This window comes from Camarhynchus parvulus, chromosome 10 (assembly GCF_901933205.1).
Source record: "Camarhynchus parvulus chromosome 10, STF_HiC, whole genome shotgun sequence".
Taxonomy (NCBI): Eukaryota; Metazoa; Chordata; class Aves; order Passeriformes; family Thraupidae; genus Camarhynchus; species Camarhynchus parvulus.
The window spans coordinates 2,205,008-2,217,748 of record NC_044580.1 but is presented as its reverse complement, the minus strand read 5'-3'; the positions used below and the strand labels follow the sequence as shown (position 1 = coordinate 2,217,748).

Here is a 12,741-nt window from a genome sequence, read left to right as displayed (position 1 = left end):
GAAATACAGGGTTTTTCTCTACAGTCCTTGCTTGCCACAGCTGAGCGAGGAAGGGCAGGTGGGGGATGTTCGCTGCCCTCTTTAGAGGGGAATTAAATATTGCTTACTGGATTTAAGGGTATGGGGAACAGGGAATGAGTGCAGCAGGTCATCCCAGCTAACAATGAATCATCCAGATTTGGTGGGGATGTTTTAAACAGCTTATTTTGTGCCCAAAAGAAGGACATAGAGTAACAATAATAATGAGTGGAAAGTTTGATCAGCTCTCTGGGAGGCTTCTCAGAGAACAACCTCCATAATACACAGCCCCCAGAAAGCTGCATGAGGGCATTTTTTCCCAAGGAATAATCTGGATATATACATTGAAGATATGTGTGTGAGGGGGGGGATTTGTATTTTGAATATATATTTGTATTCTGTATATATACATTTGTATTTTGAATATATATAGAACTTTTGCTGCAGTCTTTCCCTTTCTGGCACTATTTCTGCAGGAACTGGGAACACCTCATTAGAGTTTGTGCTCTAAAATGTGGAAAGTTCATTGAGATGTCTGATTAATTTTTTCAGATGTTCTTGGATCTGCCTTCTTTGTTGTGACTTCTCTGCACAAGGAAGTTTTTGTGCTGCATCCCAGGAAGCAAGTTCACTGTGTCTTAATGGGTAGCTTTGCACTGGGCAGTTAGAATTTCTCTAGGAAGGCTCCAATTCCTCTGTGCTTGGTGAATTTGTGTTTTTAGGGTTGTTCTCAGTGACAGGGAGCTAAAAACCATCAGTCATGAGAAAGAAACAACATGGGGACTTTCCACACATCTGCTGCTAAGGTTTGCAGGATCAATGAAAGGATGACACTTGAGTTGGAGAAAGAAAAATGCAGGAGTGAGGGGAGCCACTGCCTTGTTGAAGGCAGAGTTGCATCTCACCTTTGTCTAGGGCTGAGAATCTGTGTCAATATTTTATTGGATCTTTTGACTTTTCCCATCCGGAATGTCCTATGTAGGAGGACTTTCTTTACATTGGAATTTGCCAGATACCAACTCTCCAGTGAGCATTTGCAGCTGGCAAAAGGGCCCTTCCTGGCAGTTGTAGATGGGTCTTTTCATGTTCTTTTGTTGGCATCTTGTTTGTTCATTGATATTTTGTAACTTGCAATTCTTCAAGTTGATTTAAACACCCAAGATTCATATTTGCCTCTTCTGCTTTGTGCATCTTTGGGAGGTGAAATCATCCCTGGAGATGCTGTTGGAGGAGCTGGAGGTGGAGGAGGACCATGCCCAGCTGCTTTGGCTCTGCCAGGCTGGGAATTTAACTACAGTGGGGTTGGTTAAAGAAAGAAAATCCAAATTTTTTGCCTTCAGGTGCATGTCCAGACACTGGGTTGGCATTGCAAGACCCATGTCCTGTCCTGTCCTCCATTAGATTCACACATCTCCTGTGTCACCATCATATTTTCTGAAAAATCCTCTTTGCCCAGGATTCTTCTCCTGGGAAGCTGAGAAGCCTCAGAGAAAAAGGAAAACAATATTATCTCATTTGCTGCTGTGTTTTGCTGCTTTGGAATGTGGTTGGAGGTTGTTTATCCAACATGTGAATTGTTTTAACTTAATGACCAATCACGGTCCAGCTGTGTCAAGGCTCTAAAGAGAGTCACGAGTTTTTCTTTATTATCTTTTAGCCTTCTGTCTGTATCCTTTCTCTATTCTTTAGTATAGTTTAGTGTAGTATTCTTTAATATAATATAGTAACATAAAATAATAAATTAGCCTTCTAAGAACATGGAGTCAGCTTCAACATTTCCTTCCTTCGTCGCGGGACCCTGAGAATACCACACTCCTGTATCTGCTGAAGGACTCTGAATAATCAGATCCAAAGCTGCACCAGCATTGCATCTCAGAGGGATTTGAGTCCCTTTTTCCCTTTTCCTGCAGCATGACCCAGAGCTCTCCCTGGAGCAGTTTGGTGTGGAGCTTGTGACAATGTTCACAGGGGTCCGAGGATGAGGGAAGAGGCGAGGATCTGACTCCATGTTTCAGAAGGCTTGATTTATTATTTTATTATATATATTATATTCAAACTATACTAAAAGAATAGAAGAAAGGATTTCATCAGAAGGCTAGCTAAGAATAGAAAAGAAATTGAGTGAATAATAAAGGCTTGTGTCTCGGACAGAGAGTCCGAGCCAGCTGACTGGGATTGGCCATTAATTAGAAACAACTGCATGAGACCAATCACAGATGCACCTTTTGCATTCCACAGTGGCAGATAACCATTGTTTATGTTTTGTTCCTGAGGCCTCTCAACTTCTCAGGAGAAAAAATCCTAAAGAAAGGATTTTTCATATAATGTGTCTGTGACAGGAGCTGTCCCGGTTGACCAGTGAGGAGCAGGCAGTACAGAAGGATTTCAATCCCTTTTTTTTCCCTTTTTTTTCCCTTTTTTCCCTTTTCCTGCAGCATGGCTGGCCAGCGAGGAGTGGGTGGTGCAGAAGGATTTCAATACCTTTTTCCCTTTTCCTGTGCAGCACGACCCGGAGCTCTCCCCTCGGCAGTTTGGTGTCGAGCTGTCCCGGCTGACCAGCGAGGAGCGGGCAGTGCCCCTGCTGGTGGAGAAGCTCATCAACTACATCGAGATGCACGGGCTCTACACCGAGGGCATCTACAGGAAATCAGGATCCACCAACAAGATCAAGGAGCTGCGGCAAGGCCTCGATACAGGTCAGGGGAAGGGGGAAAAGATTCAACTTGGGGAGGAAAATCTCTGCAGCAGCAAAGTTGGATGAGAGGAAGGTGGAATGTTTCAGCATTCCTGACTCTGGGCTGTGCAAGGAATGATTTCACGTTGGCAGTCACAACTCAGGTCGCCAACTCATGATGTTTTTGGGAGCAATCCACGAAAAAAAGTCATTCCAATTGGGGAAAAGTGCTGCCTTATTTACATCCTAGCAATCATCAGTGAGAAAAGAAATCCTGGTCCCACCTGAAGTTATTTGCCCTGGAAAATGTATTTCTCTCTAATTTTACCATGTGGAGCTGAAATCATGTGCTGGATTTGTTGCCATTAAAGGCACGTAAACATATTTTATTTTAGAACACTTTATGATAGAACAGTTTGGGTTGGAAGGGACCTTTAAAGGTCACCTTGTCCAGCCTTGGGCTTCATATTGATCGTGGTCTCTTGTTCTTTTCCTTCTTGCTTCATCTGGTGCCAAACCCAGACATCGATAACGTGAATTTAGACGACTACAACATCCACGTCATTGCCAGCGTGTTCAAGCAGTGGCTCCGAGATCTGCCCAACCCCCTCATGACCTTTGAGCTCTACGAGGAGTTCCTGCGGGTGATGGGTGAGGAGCTTCCCTCACTATCCCATTCCCTTGGGAGAGGGAAATGGTGGCCATCTGAGTGCCAAACTTTTCATGCACTCTTTGGGGCCAAACCAGCCAGTTTTACCAAATTGTGTTTACCTGGTTTCAAAGTCTGATTTTTTGGTTATGAAGGGTTTTTTATGCAAAATCTCAGGCATTTTGGTTTCCTTTTGGTGGCTTTTGCATCATGATTCAGCTAATTTCAGCCCCAAAGTTCTGTCTCTTAAGTAGTAAAATTAAGGGTTAAGAAGTACCATATTGAATGAGAGGAAGAAGTAGAAGCTGCCCCTAAATGCTGGTGGTTTCTCCACAGGGCTCCAGGAGAGGAAGGAGACAGTGCGTGGGGTGTACTCGGTCATCGACCAGCTCTCCCGCACCCACCTCAGCACCCTGGAGCGCCTCATCTTCCACCTGGTCAGGTATGCTGGGCCTGGGCACCTTCAGGCAAGGGCAGCATGGTCAGGCATCCTTCCCACCACAACATTTGAGGCTTTTGCATCCACCCTGTCTCCCAGGAGGTGGCCATGGAGCTGTTTCTCCGAGGGATGTTGTGTTGATGAGTGACTACTGCTGTGCTCTGGTCACTTGTGGTTCCTACAGCCCTGAGGTGCCTCTCGCCACTGCAGGGATGTGGTTTTGGGTGGAAAGGGCTGGTTGTTGCCTTGGGAATATCTGAGGTTCCTCAAGGTTTGTCTTTCTCCCTCAAATCAAGATTACACCATAGAAATATCATCTCCTCTCTTCAGCCATGACCATGTGCAAGGGGTGCAGTGGAGGTGCCTCCACCTCTGACTTCCCTCTTAATCCCTGTTTTTTCAGGATTGCCCTCCAAGAAGAGACCAACCGCATGTCAGCCAATGCCCTGGCCATTGTGTTTGCTCCCTGCATCCTCCGCTGCCCCGACACCACAGACCCTCTACAGAGTGTTCAGGACATCAGCAAAACCACCACGTAAGAGCCTGGGGCTGGGTGAGCTGGCTCCACCACCACATCACCATTCATATCTTGGTAACCCCTAGGATGGTCAAACGGCTCAGAAATTGAGAGCTTTGGCACAAAGGGACAAACACATCGTAATTTATGCATCTAAATGCAAATCTGCATGAAGGTATTTCAAATCCTCTCAATCCCCAAGAAGTTGTTAAATGAGGATTTTTAAGTGATGGAGGATCCCCAAGAGTGGATAAGCTTTTGTTCCTGCCTGACAGGAAAAGGTGGAGCTTGTGCTGACATGTTTTTATAGTTAATGCAATTCATTTTTGGCAAGCAGATCTTGATTGTTACTTGATTTTGGCTTTTTTACTGGAGGAGCTGAGTTGTTTGGTCTGCAGCAATAGTGATATTAATATATTTAGATTTATTTATGGTGCTTGCCTTAACTGAAAAGGTTTTACAGAGAAAAAGTGAAGAACTTGCCCAGATTTGGTTTGGCTCATACTAAATAGGTGTTAAAATAGATACTGGAGTCAATTACGATAATGAAAACCCTCCAGTGAAGGGCTAGGCTTCTGAAAGGGGTGGTTTTACCTCCAGGAAGTATTAAAATTGTTGATGACCAGAACATGTTAAAATATCCAGCTGGCAGGAACATCTGTCCTTTAACAGGATTTCATTGTAGCTTCTCCCTCACGCTTCAGCTCCAGCACATCCTCTCATTTTATTTCAAGGAATGGACTGTGTTTTTCCTCAAACACCCTCCTGACAACATTAAACAAAAAGCTCAGTTGCACGAGCTGCTGTAGAGTTACTGTGTGCAAGTGAGTTGGAATCGGTCTGCCTTCTCCAGGTTTGTGTTCCACCACTCCCTCTTCCAAGGGGGGTAGATTTCTCTGGTGGGATCCTTGGCCATCTTTAATATCTGTAGGCTGTTCCTCAATCCATCCCTAGCCTGGTATCACACTTTTTAGGAGAATTCTCACCACCCTCTGGCTTCCAGCTGGAGCTTTCTCTTCCGTGCTCTTCCATCAGGGCAGATCTTCCAAATAATCCTTTCCTCTCCATAATAAAATGAGAGGATGTGCTGCAGCTAAGGGAGAAGCTACCACAAAATCCCGTTGAAGGATAAGCCAAGACAAGACAGAGCAGCTCAGATCAAATGGCTTCCTCGTCCCATTTTGTCTTCTTTTGGGTTTTTTCCTCCCTTAGTTGCGTGGAGTTAATTGTCATCGAGCAGATGAACAAGTACAAGGCTCGGCTCAAAGACATCAACAGCCTGGAGTTTGCAGAGAACAAAGCCAAGAGCCGCCTCTCCTTGATCCGCAGATCTATGGTGAGATGCCAGAGCCCTCTCTGTCCTCTCCTGTCCTCTCCTTGCCCCTGAAGCCACCCTACCGTATCTTCTCCTGCTTATCCCAGCCTCCCAAACCTCTTGCAAACTCCCACACCATCTCCACCAGGACAGGGACCCTCAGCCCTGTGGTGGCTCCTCACCTTTGCAGGGAGTCATGCCAAAGCACGAGGAGGTGGGAACAGTCCATGGAAACATTGTCGCTCCTGCTCAGGTGTTCCTGATCAGCATTTCCACCTTCATTTGAGCTTGTTTGGTCCTGAGTTGAGTCAAGCCTTTCAGTGGGCAGCTCAACATCACCCCATGGGTGACCTGGACCGTTGTTTTTCGTGCTCAGTCACATTATCTGAACCCAAAATGAGTTACCCAAAGGCTCTCCCTGCTCCCGCACTGCCTTTTTGGGAGCCTCAAACCCATCTCATTGAGCTTCCATGCTTGCATGGGGCTGGCAGGCTGTGGATGCACCTGTGCTTGGCTTGCTGGGCTGCGGGAGAGGGACGGACCTGGTGCAGCACCACCAGCACAGGCTTGGGCTGAGGAGCCAAGCTTGGACCCCCGTCTGCCCCCCTGTGATGCTCAGGGACACGTTGCTTCTGCTTTTTGGGGACGAAATCCAAGCAGGGGCTGCCCAAGATTGAGTAGCTGGTGCTGCAGAGCTGCCCCACTCATCTCAGCTAACCGAGAAAACCTCAAACTGAGCAAAGCGGGTTTTTGGAGGGGCGGCGGCATGTGCACTCTAACCTTCTGCTTTCCTTTTCATCTCCTCTCCAATCCAGAAGCCCGTACTAATTGCAGTTAGATTTATGAGCATAACCCGCAGTTCAATCCCGGTATGTATCACGGCAGTGCCGCGTCCCTCGTTGTGTGTCACCGTCGCTCATTCCAGCTCTGTCCCACCGGCCATTGTCCCACCGTGACCTGTCCGGCCCCGCCGCTCCTCGGAGCCGCCGTTCCTCCAGCAGGTCCCCCCAGCACAGGAGTTTGGGGCTGGCACTCGGCCATCCCTGCACGCAGCTCCTCAGAAATACGCTTCCCACCTCTTTTCCTTTCCTCCTTACTTTAATTTTCTATTTTATTTCTTTTTTCCATCCTGTGCTTCCCTCTTTTTGACTTTGCTTGACTCATCCCTTCCCTTCCCTTCCCACCTGGATTTCTCCTTGCTCAGGATGTGTTTCAGCATCAAGTTGCTTTCACAGCACTGTTGTTTCTGAAGATGGTGAATAAAACCCTCAGCTTGGATGCCTTGGAGACCACGAGGCATCCAAAGGTCTCCTCCACCTTCATGGAGGAGGAGCACCAGCACCCTGAACACAAGGTCAGGACACCCAGGTTTGAATGAGGAGGAGTCCAGCAAGTCCTGTGTCCCCCAACTCCATCCCAGCTTGAGTTTGAGTTCTGTGAGATTGTGACAGGCAAGAAAAGCACCTGCAGGATTTTGGGAATGTTCATAGGGCTGTTTTCTTTCCTAACAGGCTCAGTCCATGATGAAAGTTCCCTCAGGTTCCCCCCATTCTTCCACATCCATGAGTGTCAGGAGGTGGAGAAGAGCAAAATTTGAGCTCTGCTTCCCTGAGCACAGCATTTCTCAGGGGCTTAACTCCACGAGGCAGTGGGATCTTTGGGATCTGGGGGCTTTTGGCTAATAGGATTCAGGGAGCTGTGCTTCAGCTCAGGAGCCCACGTGAAAAGTGTCATCAGAAGAACACCGGGGCACAGGAGAGGCTTTGCTGACAAAGAAAGATCTCTGAGATGTGGCGTTAAAAGATGAAAGGGCTAAAATTGAGAAAATCTGGCTTTTAAAGAGAAAAAGGGAGGATCCCTTATCCTGAAAACCTGCTCTGAGCACATGGGTTGTCAGGAAGACCCAGGGATGCTACAGTTGTGGGGGTTAAATAGGGGAAGCAAAACTGAGCTGCAACAGGCTCTTCAACCCCAAGGAGATGCAGGTTCTTCCTCGGTGATGGCTGTCAGGGGAGGGCAGGGTGATGGACATCTCCTAGTCCTGGTCATGTCAGGATCTGGAATGTAGAAGATGAGAAGTCTGGTCATGATAATGGTTAAGATAAAAGCTGTTTAGTATCTGCCATGTCCCTCATCTCCAAGAATCCTCCATTTTCCTCTGCTCCATGGAGCAGATCTGTAGAGCTGGTCCCCAGAAGATTAAAACAGTTGCATATATATCTCTCCACCTCCGCCATTTGCATACTTTTTTGTTTTCAGTTTCAGTATTTAAAAAATGAGATAGTTCTTCAGAGCTGCATTAGATCAGAGTGAGTGCAACTGTGGGCACAGAGATCCACATTGATTGTCTTACAATGGAGCACTGGAGGTGGTCCTGGTTCTGGATCTCCTGTAGATGAGACATGGCATGGCATGGACAACATGATTAGGTGGGAGTTCCTGTTTGCTGAAGGGGTCAGTGAGACCCTTGTGATGCTCAGGAAATACCGAGGGTGAATGAGGGAAGGATGTGAGACTTGATCCAAGGATAAAACGGGTTTTATCAGGTGCCCTGAAATCAAAGCCTTGGTGATGCTCCCACCCAAAGCCACCATCAAGCTTCCCATCGTGCAAGCTGTGGGCTTTGTGGGAACCCAGCCTGCTGCTAGCTGGGCTTGCTTGGACCTGGACCAAGTTGCACTTGGTCCATCAGCATCATCCTCATCACTGTCTTCCTCACCACCTCCATCCCCAGTGCCTCCAGTGTGTTGAGTCCTTCTGGTACTTCTCCCAGCCTGAGATTTTGGAGGGCCCGGGGTGCGTCCGGCGGTGGCACACTGAGGACCAGTGCCTGGGGCCTTCTTCTTCACTCCTTGGGAGAGCAGTGTGGTTGGCACCTGAGTGTTTGCCACATCCCCTCGGCTGTGGTGGTGACACCTTTGTCTCTCTTCAGGGCAAAGGGCGTGTGCGGCGCGGCGCCTTCCCCAGCCCCGCGTCCCCTGTCACCGGCCGTTTGCCCTCCGTGACGGACGTCCCTGAGGAGACCCTGAGCAGCGAGGAGGCCATGGAGATGGAAGTGACAGAGCAGCAGCAGGTGGCCATGCAGCAGGAGGAGAAGGTGCTGACTGAGCAGATCGAGAGCCTGCAGAAGGAAAAGTGAGTCTGGCTGAGGGTTCAAGCCATGTCCCCAGCCTCTGGATGTTGCTTGGTGTCGTGACTGATGGCTGGAGGCCTCCACCCCTCCATGATCTCTCAGTGCATGTGCATCCCTTTCTCCTCTCCCCCTTTTTGGTCCCGGTGGTTGAATGAGGCTGGGTTGGCTTTGCAGGGAGGAGCTGACATTTGAGATGCTGACACTGGAGCCCCGCGCCTCCGACGATGAAACTCTTGAGTCCGAAGCCTCCATTGGCACAGCTGACAGCTCCGAAAATTTGAACTTTGACTCCGAAGGAGCCATCTCCGATCGCTCGGGTAAATCCAGGTGTTCTTGCGTTTATGATGGAATGGTTTGAGTTGGAAGGGACCTTCAAAGGCCATGGGAACACCTTCCACCGTGTTTTTCTGTTACTTTGGGAGAGGGGTTACTTGGAATTTTCAAATTTATTTAAAGTCAACAGTTTAAATGTACGCAGTGAGGGGGGTTAAGGGTTCAAGCACGTGGCCCTGGGGGGGATGGGTGGGAGCAGCCAGGGTTGATGGGGAGGTGAGCATTCTTCCAGCACTGCCACATCATCTGGGGTGATGCTGCCCCCACCAAGATGCTGGGAATGTTGTCCTGGCTTCAATGGCACGTGTCCCCTGGGAGCGGGGCGGTTGGATACTGGGTGGTGTGTGGGTGCTGACCATCTGTGGTGCTCCTGCCCCTGCAGAGAGAAGTGTAGCACTTACCTCCCTGCGTCCTGCCAAGGCCGAGGGGCCGAGCCGGCTGCGACGGCACCCCAGGATGCGGCTGGACCCGGCGGAGCCAACCGACACCCCCATCTCCTCCTCCTCCTCCTCCTCCCAATCATCCACCTCCTGCTTGCCCCACCTGCCCCGGAAGCGCTTCCAGATGTACTCCAAATCTCCTTTCTACCGGGCAGGGGGACACCATGGCGAGGCCCCCGAAAGCCGGGCGAGCCCCGAGGGCCTGCCAGGGCCTCTCCATTGTCCCGAGGACCGGCCGCAGTTCACCACGCGCGGGACCTTCAACCCAGAGAAAGGCAAACAGAAACTGAAGAGTGTGAAATCGTCCCCCCCAAAAACCAAAGAGCCCCCGGACGGGGGGCCTGGAGGGGGACGCAAGAGGAACCCTGAGGCCGATTGCGCCACCGCCCAACCCCTTGTCCTCCTGGGGAGCAACGAGTTCATGGTCTGAGATGCTCCACCCTGGAGCCGTGTCCATGCCGGGGCATCCTCCCCATTGGCAGTGCTCTGATGGCTTCCTCGTTAACGCCGGGAGATGAATTCTTAATTAAAAAGGCCGGGAGGGGACGGTTTTAATGGTGGCCTTAATGATTTGGGGGAATTGAGACCTTTGGGTGGCCGGGGGATGGCTGGGGATGGGAGGCACTGACCGGCTCCTGGCCCTTCCCCTCGGAGCATCCCACGTCTCGGAGCATCCGCCGCCAAATCCTTGTGCCGAATCGCCGTCGCTGTTGGTAGGAGCAAACCCAGCCTCAGAATCCCACGGGAGCATCCCGAGCTGGCTCCACTGCAGCCCAGCCCTCCGCGCTTTAACCACCTCATCCACGCCAACGCCAAGTGCATGGAAAAGTGTTAAAACCTGCCAAAAATCACCTTTTCCCTTTGGTTTTTTGTTTTTTAACGAGACCTAACCGTCTTTCCTTTTTTTTTTTAGTCTTTTCGAGATCATCAGTATTAAAAAATAATAATAATTAATAATAATCGAGGACTACTTGAAGCGATATTTGTTTATATGCTGGTTCCTGGAGTTTTGTGTAAATATATATTTTTTTAATTTTTTTTTTATATTTTTCCCCAGACAGAACTTCTTTTTTTTTTTTTTTTTTTTTATTATTATTATTATTATTGTTATTATTATTTTTGGGTGGGAGAGGAGGGGAGCAATTGGCTGAGCCATCCTTGGTGTCACCACTGGTGTCACTGGCCATCACTCAATAAAACATGGAGTTTTATTCTCAGCAGGAAATCCCTGGAGGTGTAATTAGACCATCATAACCCATCATAGGACTAATTAATGATGCTAGTTACTGACTCAGCTTCTCTGCTTGTAATCCCTCCCCAGTCTCATCATCATCCTCAGTGGCATGTGGAGAAGCTCCAGGTACCAGAAAACCTCTGGAAAGGCAAAATCAGGAGCCCCAGGGCAATAATTAGATTTACAAAGGCTGGATCTGTCCTCCTAGGTGGGCTGGGGCTTATCCTTTCCTGAAATGCCACCAAAAATGGGGGAAATAGCAAAAAATTGAGTTTTGCTGAGTGTTTTGTCTTTTCCCGGCATGACTGGATTTGGCTGAGCTGCTCCTCGGTCCCCTCTCCCCCTGCCCTTTCCAGGGATGGTTTATTTATTGGGGTAATTTTTTTATTTGATATTTGAAATTTGACTTTTTTTCATGTTATCTTTAATTTTTTTCCAACGGGGGAAGTGACGGATGCTGCAGGGAGAGTGGGAACAGCATTGGCCTCGGCGCTGCATCTTGGGAGTGGAGCAAGACCAAGTCAATCACCCCCATCCATGGGGGAAAATGGGATTTTCCCTGTCCCAGAGGGGAAAACAGGGCTTTGGGGACGGACACGGATGCACTGGGTAGGCAGCTGGTGACCACAACAGTGGAAACTCCTGGGGAGCCATCCCAAATTCTCTGGGAGCTGGGAATTGCTGGGAGCATCCGAGTGCTTGGTGCCAAACCAGCCTTCTGAGCCTCTTGAGCTAAAAACCCCAGAATTGCCCTTAAAATAAATGGCCCCAGGGGAGGAGATCCTGGGCATGAGTGAAGGGTCCAGCCTCGTCCTCAGGTTTCTCATCCCTGTGGGATGAGAGCAGGGATGTCAGATCTGACTGGGGCAAATATATATGTACATATATATATACATATAAATACATATACATACATATATACATACACACATATACATGTGTGTGTATTTATGTATGTGTATATCTCTGTGTGTGTGTATATATATGTATATGTGTCTCATTTCTTTCAGGATATATTTATTTTCCTTATATATATATTTAATCTCTATATAAGGAAAATATATTTAAGTGATATTTATATATATAAAGAACATATATAATAATATATATATTCTATATATAAAGAAAATATGCACACAAAAGGATAAATATTCTCTGTATAATTAAAAAATACATAAAATAATATTAAGACTAAATACATTTGTGTATTTTCTATTTCTTATATATAGTACATATTTATATATAAATATATAAGATATTCTATATATAAAGAATGCATATTTCTTTATATATGCTTATATATTTATATATAAAGAAGTATATAAAGGAAATTAGTTATATATTTCCTTATGTATATATTTTACATATTTCTATATATAAGGAAGTATATATAAAGGAGACATGTACTATATATAAAGAATATTTATTACTTTATATATATTTTTATGTATTTCTTCTCTATGTAGAAACATATTTAATGTTATATGATTTAAACATATATTTAATATATGTTTAATATGTATGTTTATATATGTTTCTTCACATATATTTATATATTTCTTTATAAAAAGAGTGTATTTCTCTGTAAAGAAATATATAAAGGAAATATATAGTATATATAAAGAAATATATTTTCTCTCTATTTCTTCATATGCATAAAAATGTATGGAATGTAGGGAAAATATATAAAGAAAATAGACTTCTTGACATGGATAAATCTATGGAATATATATAGAATATATAGAAAATATGTTTCTTTATATATATATAATATATTTGTGGTTCTATGTATAAAGAAAAACACGTGTGAAAGAAATATATACATATATGAAATCCAGCTGTGGCAGGAGTGAGCAGGACTGGAGGGACAATGTGGCGTGTTCCAGGCTCCCCTTCCCCCGGCAGCTCCCCCGCTCCTTCCCAGCCCTTCCCTGGCAGGATTTGGGGTCCCAGAGGGTTTTCCAGAGGGCTGAATGTACTGACTACTGG

The 12,741-nt window shown here is 46.8% G+C and overlaps 1 protein-coding gene across 13 annotated transcripts in view; it reads left to right on the top strand.

The window, feature by feature from the left end:
• The window catches only part of MYO9A (myosin IXA), a 173,781-nt gene extending 163,212 nt beyond the window's left edge, over positions 1–10,569 (top strand). For 9 of the 13 annotated variants that reach the window (XM_030954924.1, XM_030954925.1, XM_030954927.1 and 6 more), the window contains 9 exons: positions 2,522–2,714; positions 3,215–3,343; positions 3,678–3,783; positions 4,184–4,315; positions 5,510–5,633; positions 6,428–6,481; positions 8,545–8,747; positions 8,920–9,062; positions 9,461–10,569. In XM_030954924.1, coding sequence (XP_030810784.1) covers positions 2,522–2,714; positions 3,215–3,343; positions 3,678–3,783; positions 4,184–4,315; positions 5,510–5,633; positions 6,428–6,481; positions 8,545–8,747; positions 8,920–9,062; positions 9,461–9,948 — 1,572 coding nt within the window. In that variant the 3' untranslated portion in view covers positions 9,949–10,569. The remainder of the gene's footprint in view (positions 1–2,521; positions 2,715–3,214; positions 3,344–3,677; positions 3,784–4,183; positions 4,316–5,509; positions 5,634–6,427; positions 6,482–8,544; positions 8,748–8,919; positions 9,063–9,460) is intronic. The other 4 variants (XM_030954922.1, XM_030954923.1, XM_030954921.1 and 1 more) reach the window with 2 other exon arrangements.
• The last annotated feature ends 2,172 nt before the right edge of the window (positions 10,570–12,741 follow it).